This window comes from Phyllostomus hastatus, unplaced genomic scaffold, assembly GCF_019186645.2.
Source record: "Phyllostomus hastatus isolate PE091 unplaced genomic scaffold, TTU_PhHast_1.1 phas_contig_148, whole genome shotgun sequence".
NCBI lineage: Eukaryota > Metazoa > Chordata > Mammalia > Chiroptera > Phyllostomidae > Phyllostomus > Phyllostomus hastatus.
Genome location: NW_025333607.1, coordinates 11862219 through 11878183, shown reverse-complemented (window position 1 = coordinate 11878183; position 15965 = coordinate 11862219). Strand labels below are relative to the sequence as shown.

At 64.2% G+C, this 15965-nt stretch overlaps 1 protein-coding gene across 1 annotated transcript in view; it reads left to right on the top strand.

The window, feature by feature from the left end:
* Nucleotides 1-15965, top strand: part of COQ8A (coenzyme Q8A) — a 35221-nt gene that overhangs the window by 15989 nt on the left and 3267 nt on the right. Inside the window, exons 2-9 of the mRNA XM_045860191.1 lie at nucleotides 4071-4256; nucleotides 4973-5383; nucleotides 5619-5685; nucleotides 11421-11495; nucleotides 12956-13081; nucleotides 15121-15206; nucleotides 15347-15487; nucleotides 15874-15955. Coding sequence (XP_045716147.1) covers nucleotides 4080-4256; nucleotides 4973-5383; nucleotides 5619-5685; nucleotides 11421-11495; nucleotides 12956-13081; nucleotides 15121-15206; nucleotides 15347-15487; nucleotides 15874-15955 — 1165 coding nt within the window. The 5' untranslated portion in view covers nucleotides 4071-4079. The remainder of the gene's footprint in view (nucleotides 1-4070; nucleotides 4257-4972; nucleotides 5384-5618; nucleotides 5686-11420; nucleotides 11496-12955; nucleotides 13082-15120; nucleotides 15207-15346; nucleotides 15488-15873; nucleotides 15956-15965) is intronic.

The following is a 15965-nucleotide window of genomic DNA, read 5'->3' as shown; positions in this document are numbered from 1 at the left end:
GCCCTAGAAACAGCAGGCTTTCTCGCGCCTCGGAGAGGCCAGCTGAATTGCTTTCATTTACGAGGCGTGTGACCTGCTTGCTCCGTGTGGAGCACAGTCCTAGGTGCTGGAGGAGGTACAGAGTGTGGAGGGCCGGTATCCTCGCCCTTCTCTGGCTAACGGCCCGGTGGGGGAGAGAGACAGTAACACAGCGGATCTGGAGCACGGCCACTGCTGGGATGGGGTGAGAACGGGGTGCCTTAGGGGGACGTGGATAGGGCTCAGGGACTGGGCGCGTTGGGGAGGGCTTCCCCGAGGAGGTGATATTAGTGGAGACTCGGTGAAGAGGAAAGCCAGGGTGTTCCCGTGCAGAGGCCCGCAGGCAGGAGGACTGGGCTGGCCTGGCTGGGCACAGTCAGCGGATCGAATGTGGCAAATAAGGCTGGGGAGCCGGGGGTGGGCTAGGTCATGGAGGTTCTTTCAGCCTCTTAGGAATCTCAGAGACGTCAAGGAACCTGGGAGTGGCTTGGTAGGATTTTCCTTTTGAAGTGGTTGCCGTAGTGGTAGCATGGGCAGAGCACAGGGGTGGGCAGGGCTGGGGCCGAGAGACTGCTTAGGGGCGGTTGCCGCTGCCCAGGTGAGGACACTGCAGGTGGACTAGGGGAGTGACGGGGAGGGTTGGAAAGAAGTGCATGGTGCTCTCACTGCTCAGGGTGGGGGGCCCAGGGAGGGTGGGTGGGACTGGCGAGGTAATTTCTGCACAGGCTGAGCTCCATGCCCATGCCCATTGGATGTCATGGTGACATGCGTGCCACCATCGGCTGGGAGAAGCCTGCTGGGGAGAAAGCTGCTCAGGGCGCTTCACTCACTCCTCAAGATCAAGGCCTTCCTCTGCAGCTGGCGTATGGGCTCTGCCCCCCCCCGCCCCGGGGCTGTGGGGGCAGCTCAGGGAGGGGAGAGGCCAGAGGAGGTCAGCGGGCTTTAGCGGTGCCAATGCCACAGCTTTGCTTGGATGCCACGCCACACTTCATGGCCACGAAGGGGGTTGAACAACAGCTTAGTAAATTCACACATGTGTCTGGCTGGCTGTCACCTGTGGGGAGAGACACGTGACATGGTGAGCTCTGGCTGTGAAGGGGGGATCTGGGGCGTATACGGGAACCCTCCCCACAAAGTAAGTTGCCCATGTGGGTCCTAAGGGGAAAAGCGCATGACACCTGCCTTTGCTGGATGCCTTCAGGACGGCCTCTTCTGTTTGTTCTGTGAAGAGAACCCAACTTGTTTTCTTGCTGCCGCAAGCTACCGTGTTTGGCCAAGCAGCAGCAGCAGCAGCAGCACTGTGTGAATCTTTTCCCCAGTGTGAGTGGGACAGGATCTGGGGGGGGCGGTCAGGGAGTGAAGGGTCAACAGAAAACTTCCTCTCAGAGCTTGAGGACTCCCCTGCCCGGGGACGCGCTTGTGCGACTTTCCCAGGCTCCGTCCCCGGGGAGCGGCGAGCTGCGTGTGCTCCGGTCTGTCCTCTCTCCAGACAACATGTTGTTTATTTACTTCCTTTACACAGCACCCAGCGTGTTAGGGCAGGAGACGGCCTGGCGAGCCAGCGAAGGTGCTCTCCCCCACTGAGAGGGGCGAAGGGGCGCGAAGAGGCGCATTGCACGCTTAGGGTCAGCAGAGGCGGCGGGGCTGGGACCCTGGGTCCAGGCGCTTAGGACGGTCATTTCCGCCGGCCAGCCACCTCCTGGTCCTGGCATGAGAGCCCCGGGTTGGCCTCTGGCCGTCTCGCTGGCGTCCGTGCCCACTGTAGGTGTGCGTGCATGCCGCCCCAGCCGGGAGCACCCCGGGGCCAAGGGCAGGCTCGTCCCAGACCTGCATGGGCTGGCCCAGAGTCCCGGGAGGTGCTGGCGCCTTGCGGGCACTCCCAGATACGATTGCTTGTCCTCCACTGCCACCGTTTGTGCCCACCCCGTGCTCCGGGTTTTCCCTCCTCTGGGGGAGCAGGTGGGCACCGAGGCCTCTGGGACGCACGCGGCCAGGTGGGCAGGGCCTGAACCCTCTGTGCCTGCATCACTCCCAGGCCGGCCCGGGAGCCCGTTCAAGGGCCAGCAGGAGGAGGCGGGGTGAAGCGAGGGCTCCCATGCTTGTAGATGCAATCGCGTGAGGATGAGATCTTTAATTTGGGTGCTACCTGTGTTTGGGGAGCTCTCAGTGTCGTTTCAGGTCACAGTGAAAGGGCAGCCGGGCGCCTGGCTCTCGTGCGTTCCCAGACGGGGTCTGCACCCCGGTTCCGGGGAGCTGGGTTCCGGGCCACGCTGGGGTCTGGGCATGAGAAGTAGGGTTTGTGAGACCCAGTCTCTGACAAGTAGGAGATGAGAAAAGTTCTGAAAAGGTATTCCCTTTTGGCAGGTAGTTGTTCCCCTTCTCTGCCCCCACTTTTTTCGGGTAGATACTCCTTTGTAAAACAAAACAAAACAAAACAAAACCACACCTGTTATTGATCAGAGTGTGAAGGAGGCACTTTGTACTGAGCAGAGCAGCGTGTGGGAGGTTTGGGTACGGCCCCAGCTCATTAGGTAAATACTTCCAGTCACAGGAGCTGTGGTTCTGAAATGTGCATGTGAATCTGTCTGCTCACGGACGGACGGGAGGCTGTTTACTGGCAGCATCTGCCGGTCTGACGAAAGCAGGGTTTGCTGGTGGGAGCGGGCAGGCTCCGTCAGGGACTCCTGGGCTGACCGGGCGCCCCCTGCTGCGAAGGACAGACGGTGGGAGTGAGCCTGCCTGCCGCCTCAGAGCTCGCTGGGGTTCCGGCTGCGGTCCTACTCGGCGCCCTCACCCGAGCTTCCAGTGTGTTCTTCTGTTCACGAGTGTGACGAGAAGAGGGGATCCACGAGGGGGACCGCCCTCTCCCTCCCGTGGGCCCACACCCTGCTGTCCAGTGCCCCTGGCCCTGCTCCGCCTCCACGTGCTGGCTCACTCAGGCGCCCCGCCCCCCCCGCCCCGCAGTGCCTCCCCCCCACCCACCCCGCACTCTGGTTCCCATCTCACCCTGGTTCCCATCTCACCTCTGAGGCGCTTAGCAGACTCCGGCTCTCCCCTGCGCCACCCAGAGTGCATCTTCCGTGGGGTGCCCTGCTGTTCCTCTCCTTCTTGTGGTTTTCTTCAGCCCCAGTTTGTTAGCAGGACCTTACCCTCTGCCTCCCAGCACACAGCCCCTAGCGGGTGTTGAGAAATACTTGGGTGATCGACAACACACTCCCCACCCTGCGAGGCGCCACTGGGAACACTGGCTTTCCAGCCTCTTCGACCCTGACCTACATTAAGGGACACATTTTTTTAGACTGTGACCCGGTAGAGAAAAAAGAGGGAGAAGCGCAAGTGTGCTCACACACAGGGAAACAAGTTTCGTCAGGCACGCTCCCCGTGGAGCCTCGGATGCCTCCTTTTCTGTTCACACCCTGTTGTCTTTGATGCTGGACTGCAGTTTGGAAACACTGGTGAACAGTTGAGCTTGGTCGGCGGGGGCGGGGGGGGGGGGCGGGGGGGCTCTGCCTGTGGGTCTCCTGGTGTCTGGGCAGAGTGAGGGCTGCTGGGCAGGGACGGGCAGCCCTGATGGGCTGGGGACAGGGCCCCGGGCCTGCAGGGAGCTGTTTCGGGAACGAGTGTGTGGGCTCCAGCCTAGGGTGTGGCCCAGAGGAAAGAACGCTGGACTCAGGCAGCATTTCCGATTCAAGTCCCGGTTCTGCCGCTTCGTGGTGGGGAGACTGTGGGCAGATCACTGTACCTGTCTGTGCCACCGGGGGTTTCGTCGGGTGGCCGTGAGACCAGGTGAGAACATGTCGGGGCGCAGCCGGGGCCCCTTGGATCCTTGCATTCAGTGTCCCGCAGTGCAGGTGAGCGCCCCGGGCTGACCTTGAGCCCTGGGCGCTTCCCCTCTCTCTTTTCCTCGTCAGCCTGGATCAGAAGGGTGGTATACCAGTCAGTGGAACCCAAGCAGTCGCCTTCTGCCCAGAGTCCGGGGTGAAGCCGAAGGATGTGCGTGGGACCCCGTGTGAGATATGACCCCCGCCCTGACTCGGCCTGCTCTCTTCCAGCCCTGAGGGATGGCTGCCATGTTGGGGGACGCCATCATGCTGGTCAGAGGCCTCGCCAAGCTGACCCAGGCGACCGTGGAAACCCACCTGCAGCACCTGGGCCTCGGCGGGGAGCTCCTCATGGCGGCCAGGGCCCTGCAGTCCACCGCGGCAGAGCAGATCGGCATGGTCTTGGGAATGGTGCAGGTAAGGCGGCTGGTCCAGGAGGGGTGCCAGAGAGGGTCGGGAACTCACTCAAGGTCACTCAGGGCTCAAAAGTAGAGAGAACCTGGGCATGAAGGTCAGGCTTCGACACCCGTTATCAGGAAAACCTGTACCCCCGACTCCCAGGGGCAGCCAGACCGGCCCTGACGGCCGCACGCCATCCGGAGAGAGCCTCTTAAGGGCGTGCGGCGGCTGCCCGGTGCAGTCGTGTGTCCGGTGAGGCGCTGGCCTGGAGTGGTGGGGCGGCCCCGCCGCACGCTGCCCTTGCCCTCGCTCGTCCGGGGTTGTGCCTTGGCTTCTCCAAAGTCTCCTGTCCTTTGCCCTGGTTTACCCTCCCCACGGCCCCGGGGGCCTGTCCTTGGCCCTGGTCAGCAGGTGAAGAACTTGCCGGGAGCGGTAGTCCCTCGCCCGGTCCCGGCTGGGCGCCCCGCAGGTTCTCAGAGGCTGTGGTGGGGCCACACAGCAGGGCCCTGGCAGAGGCAGGGCTGGAACCTGGGCCTGCTGGCCCCGGGGCTGGGAGGGTGCTGCTCACCTCCAGAACTGACCACAGGCCTCGGGAGTGATGGATGCTGCCCTCTGGGGGGCCAGAGGGCAGGACAGCAGGGGCGTGCTGTCTTCTGCGAGGGCGGGGGGGGCGGCCGCGGGGGCCACTGGCTGGCCCCTGCTCCTCTCATTGTCCCCGCGCCTGTTCCCTGCAGGGCCAGAGGCATGAAGAGCCTCACGCTGCCGAGGGCTTTGACGACCCGGAGTCAGAGTTGCACTTCTCAGGGCCGGGGGCCGAGGGAGCCCCCGCGGATTTCTCTGCAGCCTCCTTCCAAGACCAGCCATCGTCTCCGCCTCCCGGTCACGCCGGCAGCGCGGGCCCGGCCTCTACCTACGTGGACAGCGGGCCCTTTAGGACAGCGGGGCTCCCGGGCCAGGCTGCCTCTCCTCTGGGCAGGGTGAATGGGAGGCTCTTCGTGGACACCGGAGCCCCCTTCTCTGCCACTGGCCTTCAGCGGCGGCTCTTCCACCAGGACCAGTCCCCTGTGGGGGGCCTAACGGCCGAGGACATCGAGAAGGCCCGGCAGGCCAAGGCTCGCCCTGAGGGCAAGCCCCACAAGCAGATGGTGCGTCTGGGAGCCCCCCAGAGCGGCCCGAGGGTGGTTCTCACAGCGGTGCTGGTGTCAGCACCTCCAGGGATCCTGTGGTCAGAGGCTTTGGGGACGGGGAGGCCTCTTCTTGCTGGAGTGTGCTGCCACTGGGCGGGCCGCTGCCTTTGGTGGGGGGTGGAGGGAGGGCCTGGACGGCTGCTCCCGTCCCGCTAGCTGACTTCCCCGAGGCCTCTTTCCCTTCGCCCTCCAGCTCAGTGAGCGGGCTCGGGAGCGGAAGGTGCCAGTTACACGGATCGGGCGGCTGGCCAACTTCGGAGGTAAGGTGGCTGGCTGCGCGCCCTGGGGTCGCTGCCCTGCCTCGGCATGCCTGTCCTGGTCGAGCGGGGCTGGAGGTGGAAGAGGGTGGGGCCCACGGGTGTCCTGGGGAGTCTGGCAATGGGTCCTGGGTGTTTCCCACCATGGGTGGCCCAGCTCCTGGGCTCCACTCTGCCCCAGCCCACGCCTGGGGGTCAGTGTGGCTGATGCTGCACGAAGGGCTGCAGCTTGTTTCTCGGGCCACATGGCAGGGGGTGGGGGATGGGTCGGGGTGGGGCGCAGTGTCTGCAGCATCAGCTCTTCCCCCTGCCTCCGCGGTGCCGCCACTCAGCCCCGTGGAGGCCTCTGCAGGAAGGAGGCCGGGGAGTGAGACAGAGTCCCTCTCTGGGGCCTGTTTGGCTCCCAGACAGAACGGGTTTTGGCCCTGGGACCAGACGTTTGGGGACCCATTTGCTGGACCCCCACAGGCTGGTGGGGCATCAGCAGTGACACCGAGGTGCTGCGGCCCTGAGCTGCTGCTGTCGTTGAAAGTCCGTTTTAAGATGCTTTACCCTTGTGGGCTTTGTTTGTCCTTTTCTTTGGGGGCTCGAATAGCCATGGTGCCCAGCACAGCCGAGCTGCTGTCGGAGCTGAAGGGTCGTTGCATGGCGAAGGTTTGCAGCAGCGGTACCTGCCTTTACAACACCGCGTTATCACGTCTGCGGCGTGTTCGCTGACCAAAATATCCCCGGGGAAAGCACCGTGTCCTCTGTGGTGGTGCAGACTTTCAGACAGAGTGCCGGGGAGTGCGTTTCTCTGACGCTCGGGGTCCCCAGCGGGCTCTGCAGGCAGCACAGTCAGTGAACGCGATCCGCGTGCGAGCCCTGGGCCAGTGGCCGTGTGCAGGGCTGTGTCAGACAGAGGTCTGCTCGGGTCTCGGCGGTGCCGGTGCGGAGCGGGCGTGGCCGTTCACGGCTGGGGGTCCGCCTGCTGTGTCCTTTGCCTTGTCCGCCCCTCGTGAGCGCGAGGTGTTCCTGAGCTGCAGACCAGCGGGCTCGGGCTGGTCATTCCTTCAAATGGAGCCTCCGGCCTGTTCTGTCTCCTCGCCTGCTGGGACTCCGGTCACACACTCAGACCCTTCCCTCTGTTCCGTGTGTCTCCTCTGCTCCTTGCTGTGTCTTCCACCCTTTTCTCCGTGCCTTGGTCTCACCTCCTCTGCACCTGTGAGGCGAGGGAGAGGGGACGATGACAGGAACGAGACTGACCAAGAAAGCAGCCCTGCAGAAAGTTCTCCGAGGGCAGTTGCACGTGCGCTGTGGTGGCGGCGAGGACCTTGGCCCAGGAGTGCCCAGTCCGGGTCCCCCAGGCAGCGGGGAGGAGAGCACTGAGGGTAGAGGGGCAGTGAGACGGCAGAGCGGGGCGGCGAGCGGAGAAGAGGAAGAGAGGAGGGTGTTCAGGTTCTGTTTAGGAAGGGTTTCGAAGGATGATGCTTAGTTCGGAGGCTGGCAAGAACAATGGGTCAGGAATGAAGAGTAGAGGGACTGGACTCGTGGAAATCTTACTATTTTTGAAAGGTAAGAGGTTAGGGACCCTCACTTCCAGAAACATGCTTCACTTTAAAAACTAGTTCACGAGACTCCGCTGGTTTTCTTGAGACACAGCAGCACAGGAGTGCTCTGTGTCAGGCAGGGGCTGCGTAGGTTGCGATGCAGAGCCGCCTGCTCTTGGTGCCTCGTTGTCTGAAGACGGACACCCCTGGGGGGACTGTTGGCACGTGAGCAATGAGGCTTTCTCTGGGGTCATTATGCGCCCACCCCCGTGCTTTCGTGTCCCCCCCAGAACCACTGGCCGGCAGGGCGGTTGACCTCCACCGAGGCCGTGGTGCCACCAGTGTCACGCCTGTGGCAGGGGTGTGGGGGCAGGGCGCCTGCTGTTCCAGGAGCCAGCCCAGAAGGAGGCTCTCTATTTCCCCCTCTCAGAAGCTCCGAGGGAGGGGGGCGAGGGTCGTTGTTATTGTCTCCGGTTCCCGGTGAGGAAGCTGAGCCACAGCCACCTCCGTGGCCCGGGGCCAGATGCTCGCGTGTGCCGGCACTGGGGCCAGAGCCCAGGAGGCCTCCACCCCAAACGGCAGTCCGAGCGAGCCTGCTGCCTGAGATGGGTCCCCTGTCCCCTGCAGCCGACACGGGAGCCGTGTGAGGTGTCCTCCTCCCCCCGGGGCCCAGTTCTCGGCACGGAGGGCCAGCTCCAGAGAGCCTTCGAGAACACACTCCAGGGAGCTTCCTCCTTCCCGGTCCCCTTCCCCCTGAGCGGCGGGCTGCAGCCCCCTCCCCGGGGTCCCTCCCCTCCCAGGGGGCAGCCTGGAGGGTGCAAGTGACGGCAGAGAAAGCGGCCCGAGTTACTGGGGTCCGGGGTTGTCCGGAAGCGGAGGCAGCGCCCTCGCCCACCGCCTGCTGTCTCTGTGGGCCCTGCTGTCCGCCCGCCCAGGACCGGGAGCAGTGCCCACGGAACCCGGCTTCGAGGCTGTGCGGGCGCCCTGGTGGCCGGGCACTCGCAGCTGCTCCTCTGCCCCTGCTGTCGCGCAGAACCTCCCTGAGCCTCGTGGGCCAACAGGCCTGGGGGTCCGCAGGAACGTTCCCGAGCCTCCTTACTTGCGGTGCTGTGTGTGTGGGAAGGTGTTTTATCTTCTCCTGAGTCCCTGGGGCCCGCCTGGGTAAAAGCCCGTGGCTGCTCAGGGACGGCCGCATTCGGCTCCGATGACCTCCAGAGGGACTTCGGGGGGCAGGGGCGGGGCTGGGGGCCCAGGCTCCCAGACCACCCCAGTGGGCTCCTCCCTGGAGGGGGCCCTGCTCCCGCCCCTCTCCCCCCCCCAATTTCTTGACTGTAAACCTGTTTGTGAAGGAAATGGGAAACGTCGGGAACGTTCTCGGAAGGCCCTGGCACCTCCTCACAGGCCGGGATGGAGGCCAGGCCGCCCTCTGGGGGCCGCAGAGCAGGTTCCACAGCGGGTGTTCCTGCAGGGCTCCCAGCAGGCTGTGTGGCCAGGCCGGCCTGAGGACGGGTCAGAACGTGGGGAGGCGTGCTGTTCCCAGGGCTGCGGGGGCGGGGGGGGGGTGGGGCTGATGGGCCGCAGGTGACAGGGAGCGAGTACGTGTGGGCCCCTGGGTGTCCTCACCGGGACCTGGTGGTGAATCCAGTGTTCGCCTCTCGGTGCCACCCGGTTCTGAGAGAAGCAGCGTCCATCTGGGCCCTGCCTTTCCTCCCAACAACGTGCCGAGAATTGCTTTAAACTTGGCTGAGTCAGGGATGGCAGGAGAGCTGGTTTTCTCTGTTCACTAGAGTAGGAACTCTGAGGCCAGGGTCAGTCAGGGCTGCGGGGCTGGCTGGGCCTGGCCCTGGGCTGGTCTGGAGGGCTCTTGCAGGGCCGCAGGAGGAGCCTGAGGCCTCCTTTGTAGACTGTTTTTTTGTTTAAGGATTTCATGACGGGCCCTTGGCCTTGGAGGCCTTTGACCCTGACCTGCAGCCCAGAGCTGGCCAGAGAGCAGTTTGACAAGGCCTCTGGGGGTGGTGGGGACACAGGAAGAGCCGTGGGGTGCCTCTGCCTGCAGAAGGAGGGGCTCCGTGTCCCCCCCCCTCCCCCCCGCTGTGGTGTCTGTTCCCAAGGCTGGATAACCCCTGATGTCATCTGCCTCTTTTTGTAGGTTTGTCTTTGGACTTGATCTAGGCAGAGAAAAATCTAGATGCAGGGAGACACTGGTGAAACTTGCTAGAGCTTGAAGGTTAATATTATCCTTTATTTCACTAAGTCAGATAGTGTGCTGGGTGGGGCAGGGCTGGGCAGGGAGGTCAGCGTTTAACTGGAGGCGAGGTTCCCCGCTCTGCCCAGTGACCTCCAGGGGGAACAGGTCCTTGCAGCTACATCCCAGCACCCACAGGTGTCCTTGGTGAGCCCTGGGGTCACCCTGAGGGCCATTTCCAGATGACAACGGCTTCTCCCTGTGACTGCCGGAGCTTGGCCTTCTGGGCCCCTGTGCTGTGCCCTGCAGCGGCCACCAGCCACACGGGGTGCTGGACCCTGGAGGTGAGGCTGGTCCCTGGAGGTGAGGCTGGTCCCAGCCGGGGCGTGCTCAGGGGCACATGCACTGGACTGTGAGGACTTAGCACAAAACAAAGTAAAATATCTCTACTAATATCTATATTGAGTGCTCGTGGAAGCAATATTCTGGAGATACTGGGTTAAATAAAATATATGACCAGAATTTCACATGTTTTTTGCTTTTTTAAAATGTGGCTACTAGATAATTTAAAATTATAAACAGGGCCCGGCAGAAGTAACACCTGCTTGAGTATGGCTGGTAGGGGGTAATAACATGGGTGTCATAATTTATAGTTTTAATTTAAACATTTCACCTACAGTGTCCTGTGGTGTGCTTGAGTCTGATACTGTTATGTGACCGAATTACACGCCTGTGATTGTGTACCAAAAGGTTTTGTAGTGAAGGGGGCGTTACGTGAGCCGGACCGTGCACGGGCTGGCACCGAACTCCGTTGGACAGCGCCGGTCTCGCCCTTTCGAACGGGAGGCCTGAGGACGGCAGAGGCTTCTGCAGCGGCGCCGTGTCGGCACCGGCACCGGCCGGGAGCACTCGGCGTCCGCTCAGCCGTCCAGTCCCCTCGGTGACTTAGCGGGCAGGGCCTTCTGTTCTTCACAGAAGTGATGCGTAGTCATTGGAGGAATCTGGGGAGGTGTGTGCAGGTTTCCTTGCCTGTCAGTCGGAGCACCTGGTGTGGGTCCGCCCCCTCCGGGAGTGGGGGCTGCCGCTCCCCCGCCCCCAGACCTGCTGGTCTCAGGGCGTCTTCAGTGTCTTCCCGGGGTCTTGGCTGCTCCTTCTGCGGAGGTCAGGGTGCTCGGCTGCACGTCCTTCCTTCTCTCTGTGCCCGTGTGTGTCCCCCGCTCCCCCACACGTACCTCCGCATCCAGCTAGGGCTGTGCGGAAGGTAGAGGAAAGAGCCTCTACGCCAGGCCCCCGGGCGCTCAGCGTGGCCCTCGTGGGCAGCTGCTGGGCTCCTCGGGCCTCTCCTGGGCAGTCGGGGTCATCCACCGCCCTCCTCTGGGTCAACGTGGCATTAACAAGCTTGGGTCTGGAAGACGGCAGAAGGGGGCGCGGGGCCGAACCCGTCTTGAGACCGCTGCCAGGGCCCGAGGGAGGGCTGTGGCCTGAGCTCCCCGGGGCCCCTCTGGCTGCGCCTGGGGACACCCGACCTTCTGCTTTTACAAAGAGTTCCGACTCGCTCCGGTGACCACTGCTTTGTGTCGCCGTGCTTTGTGAGGCCTTTCTCCAGCTGCAGGCACCCAGAGAACCCTAGAGAACTGGAGACTCTTCCCAGACCCCCGCAGTGGGGGACCGTGTCCTGAGGACGCGTCCCGTTCTGGGTCCTCTCCCCCTGCGCCGAGTCCCCCTGTGTGTTTCCTGGTTGCACGTTGTCCCAGGTGCCCTTGAGTGTCCCATGAGCCTGTGCCTGAGCAAAGGTGATGGGGGCGGGGGCGGGGGCGGGCGGAGCTTTTCCGCCAAAACCACACATTTCTTGTTACAGATGTGCTTCCCCTACCCTTTTCGTCTCCCCTTTCAAAATGTTTGGAGTGGCCTCAGGGGTCCCCAGGGAGCTGGGGTGGGTGTGTCGGGGGCTTGTGGGTGAGGGCCAGCAGGCAGCGGCCTGGCTCCCGAGCGAGTGCCTAGAGCCCCGCACTTCCTCCTCGCAGGTCTGGCCGTGGGCCTGGGCTTTGGAGCCCTGGCCGAAGTTGCCAAGAAGACCCTCCGCCCTGAGGAAGCCTCCGGTGAGCTGGGCCCTCGGCCAAGGTGGCAGGGTGGTCCCTGGGGCTGCAGCGTTGGCCTCCTGGGGTCGCTTCGTGTCCCGCCTCTAGGGGCACATTCACCTCGAGTTCTGGGTAAACGGCATTCCTGGGATCGCCCGCGGCCTGGAGGCTGCTGCGCTCCAGTCCCGGCCCACCCTGGCCCACCCTGCCTTCCCGGGTCCTCTGGGGGCTGGCGCACCTGCACTCCCCCAGCAGAGCTCCGGTTTCGGCCCCGCCTCTGCTGCGCCTGCTCTCCGGGGCTGCTGGGGCCTGTCGGCCTGGCCGGTCGGGTGCCCGGGGCTCCACGTGCAGTCAGGGGTGTCGGTGCCGCTGGGAGAGCCCCCACGGGGCCTCCACCTCTGAGGCAGAGGCCACGGCACCTCCCCCTTGTCTCCCGTGGTCGGCCAGGAGTCAGGTTAGAGCACTTGGTCCCCTCAGGAGATGTCAGCTCATTCCAGTATCTGACACTTCCTCTCCCTTCCATGGGGACCCCCCGCCAGTGACACCCCACTGTCCTGCCCATGTAGGTCTGGCTGTTAGCTCAGGGCTGGGTTCCTCTGGGGGCCTGCCCGTCACGTGCATGGCCCCTCTCCACCACGAGACCCTCTTGTGGGATCGAGGGGCCTCTGGGAGAGAAGGCGCTGACCTGTCCCCATGGGCCCCAGAGATTGGGGAGCACAGGGCACCTTGTGTGTGCTTGGAAGGGGCCGGAGGACAGAGGAGACTTAGCAAGGGTATTTTTAGTGTCGGTGAGGGAACACTTTGGAAATGAGGCCAGCCTTCCCTAGGCCTGAGCCCTTCCTGCCCGCTGCCCCCCCGCCCCCAAGCTGGCTGTCCTCTGTGTCACCACGTCCAAGCCGGGGAGAGGCTTGAAGTGGTTCCCGGGTTACAGCTGGTACCCTTTGTCAGGGAAGCAGTGGCCCTAGCTGGGGGTCCAGGGGCCCAGGAGCCATAGGACCTGGGGCTCAGGCCAGGGTGGGATGGCCCCCAAGCTCTGCTCCAGCTTTGGGAGCGGGCTCTGGGGCTCAGGGCCTGGAGGGCGCTGACCAGCCTGGCCCCCTCTGTCCTAGAAGAGTCTCTCCCGAGTGGGTGGGCATACCTACCCCTGGGCTCCGGTGGCTCCCCTGGTTATTCTCAGAATGGGCCATGCCCAAGCTGGTGACAGCTGAAGGTGTGGTCGGGGGACTCTTGTTGGCCCAGCCCTCCTGGAGTGGCCCTGCCCACGGGCCACGCCTGCCCTCGCCCCTGCCCAGTGGGACCCAGCGGGAGAGGGACTGCCTGTCCTCACTGGCGGCTACAGGGTCCTTGGGCCATGCACCTGTGCCGCCTCCCTGGGGGCCATTCTCGAGCCCTGCCGGCCTTTTCCTCTCGCCACTCGGGTGAGGTCAGCAGGCACCGAGAAGCGGGGGTGGGTGCCTCGATGACCTGGCTTCTGCCCGCAGGGGGTAAGAAGGGTGTGCTGGACTCCAGCCCCTTCCTGTCGGAGGCCAACGCGGAGCGCATCGTGAGCACGCTGTGCAAGGTGCGCGGGGCGGCACTCAAGCTGGGCCAGATGCTGAGCATCCAGGGTGAGTGGGGCCCGGCCGGTGTGCAGGCTCCGGGGGGGCCCGGGCGGGGTTCCTTCTGCCCACTGCCCCTCTTGCTGGAGCCCTGGCTGGTGCCCAGCCGGGAAGTTCAGGGCGTGTCTTAAACCACAGCCCACGGTCATCTTTCCTCTTTCTGGGTGTTTTGATGTAGAGGTCATCCCAGCACCCCCAAAGTCGGCGAGTCTGGCGGCTGTCTCGCTCCCCCACCTGCCCTGTGTGGGCTGGGGAGGGGGCGGGAAGGGGCCCACAGGCCTGCTGCAGTGTGATGCTGGGGACGAGGGGCACGTGGCGCCAAGGAGGGAGGGCCGGGGGAGGTGGCGGAACAGGAGGCTGGCTCTGGGGCCCCGAGAGCTGAGCGGAGATTGGGGGAGCCTCGGGGCTCCCAGGGGTGCCCTCCCACCCCCACAGGAGTTCCCGAGTGGGAGCGTTGGAACGTGAGGTCCCCTCACGAGCAGTTAGAAGGACTCGCTGAACTGGCCAGGTGTCAGACAGGCGCTGACACACACGGTGGGCCGGGGCCCTCGCGTGGCCTGCGGGTGTGCAGACTCTGCAGCAGTCCACGCCTGAGGTCTCGAGACGCACACGCCCCGACTCCGGGAGTTCCACGCCTGCGACTTCTCTGAAGGGAACCCCCTGGGGTGCGGCCCAGGCCCCGGGCAGGGGGCTCCAGTGCGGGATTCACAGCGGCCACCGGCGCGGGTCTATGCCCTCTCATGATGGGGCGTGTTCTGAAAAACGCACTGTTAGGACGTCACCGAGCGCACTCACGCACACGCAGACGGCACAGCCCGCCGCGTACCTGGGCCACAGGCCTGTGGGGCACGTCCCTGCACAGAGCGACACGAGGGTAGGTCAGTGCGGGGAAAGGGTGCCAGCAGGAGGTGACAGCACCAGAGTGTGAGGCTGCTGCCGGCACGCTGTTCCCCTTATTGTTCAAGTTTTATTTAGTGACTTGAGAGAGAAACTCTGATTTGTTGGTCCCTGTCCTGACCAGGATCGTACCTGCAACCTTGGTGTATTTGGATGATGCTCTAACCAACTGAGCTACCCAGCCAGGGCCAGCATACTGTTTCAGGGCAAACTTGAAACAGTAAGTGTGAAGAGTTCCCTCTCAAGTAGCGATAAGACGACAAGCAAACACCTAAACCAGCACCAGCTGTTTCTGATCGCGTGTGATCTGCTGTACTTGCACGCGACTGGTCTGTTTGCGCCAGCATCACCGCACGTGTGTGGGGACAGCTGTGGCGTGAAAGGCGTTGTCGGGCTCCACTGTGCGCCTGCAGCACTACGGGGTCCCCGCCTGCTCACAGGAGCTGACGGAGCCTTGGCAGCGGCCCGCGGGCTGCGTGCAGGGACTTCGGGGGCACAGGAGGCCCCCGGCCGCAGCGCCCATGTCAGAGAGCGGCCCGGCGGCCGGGAGTGCTGGGGGAGGCTGCCCTGCGGAGGGTGGGCTGCAGCGGCCTCCAGGTGGTGTGGCCTCTGTCACAGAAAAAGAGAAAGGGTCAGGAAGAAAAACAGTTGTCGGCAGGGGGTCAGACATGGGTATTTTTAACATTTTGCTGTATTTCCTAAATTTGTCCTTTCATAATTGTAAAAAGCCAGGCCTGCTACTTCTAAGAAACCCACCTTCTCAGGTCGCTGGATGAGTCTGAATGCGGGCCTGCACTGCACAGGTCCACCCAGTGCCTGGGGGTGGGGGGGGAGGGCTGGGTGCGGCTGGCTCCGGGTGTGAGCACACCCAGACCCGTGTCCCTCTGGAGCTTTCCCCCACCCGTGTGCCAGGTGGGCAGATGCTGCCAGGACGCGAGGAGGAATCTGAGGCTGGGCCTACGGCGTGGCGTTGGGCCTGTGTCTTGCCGTCTCCGAACGTGGGCTTCCAGTGGGGGGGGTGGGGTGGGCAGAGCACCCCTCCCAGGAGACCGCGCTGCGGCCGGGCGGGCTCGGTGGCCGCCCGGCGCCTGGCCTGTGCCCCTTCCTTCTCAGGGGCCGGCCCCCTGCTCTGACTCCTCCGGTCCTTGCAGATGACGCTTTCATCAACCCCCACCTGGCCAAGATCTTCGAGCGCGTGAGGCAGAGCGCGGACTTCATGCCGCTGAAACAGATGACGGTGAGGCAGGCCGCGCTCGGAGGCGTCCGGGTCCTCCCGTCACTCCCTCCCCCTGTGTGGGAGGGGGGCTGTGGGTGCTCCTCCGGGGGCCCCACGCGGCTGGGCTGCGCTCACAGCCCCGCCCTGGCCTCTCCCTCCAGAAAACGCTCAACAACGACCTGGGCCCCAACTGGCGGGACAAGCTGGAGTACTTCGAGGAGCGGCCCTTCGCAGCCGCGTCCATCGGGCAGGTGCACCTGGCCCGAATGAAGGGCGGGCGTGAGGTGGCCATGAAGATCCAGGTGGGCACCCGGCGCGTGCACCTGTCCCCACAGGGGCTGCGAGGGCAGAGCCGGGCCCTGTAGTGTGGGCACCCGCACCGTCATTCCTGGCCGCGGCACCGGGCGGCGGCTCTGGGTACTGAGAAGGTGTTTGCTGAGCGGCTGTGGGAGCGGACAGCCTCCCGGCAAGCTCTGCCTGGGTGGGGTGAGGACAGGGCACAGCGAGTGTCTCCTTGGGGCCCGAGCTGGAAGGCTGGGGCTCTGAGCGGGGGGCGGGGGGGGCAGAGGGGGACAGCTGTGACTCACCCAAGGCGTGGGTCCTGGTGGGACACTCCTGAGCAGCTCTCAGCTGGGGGGGGGGAGTGGGGGCCCGCCTGCACCTGGGACACCCCTCTGCTCCCCCACAGTACCCCGGTGTGGCCCAGAGCATCAACAGCGACGTCAACAACCTCATGGCCGTGCTGAACATGAGCAACATGCTTCCGGAAGGTCTGGGGCT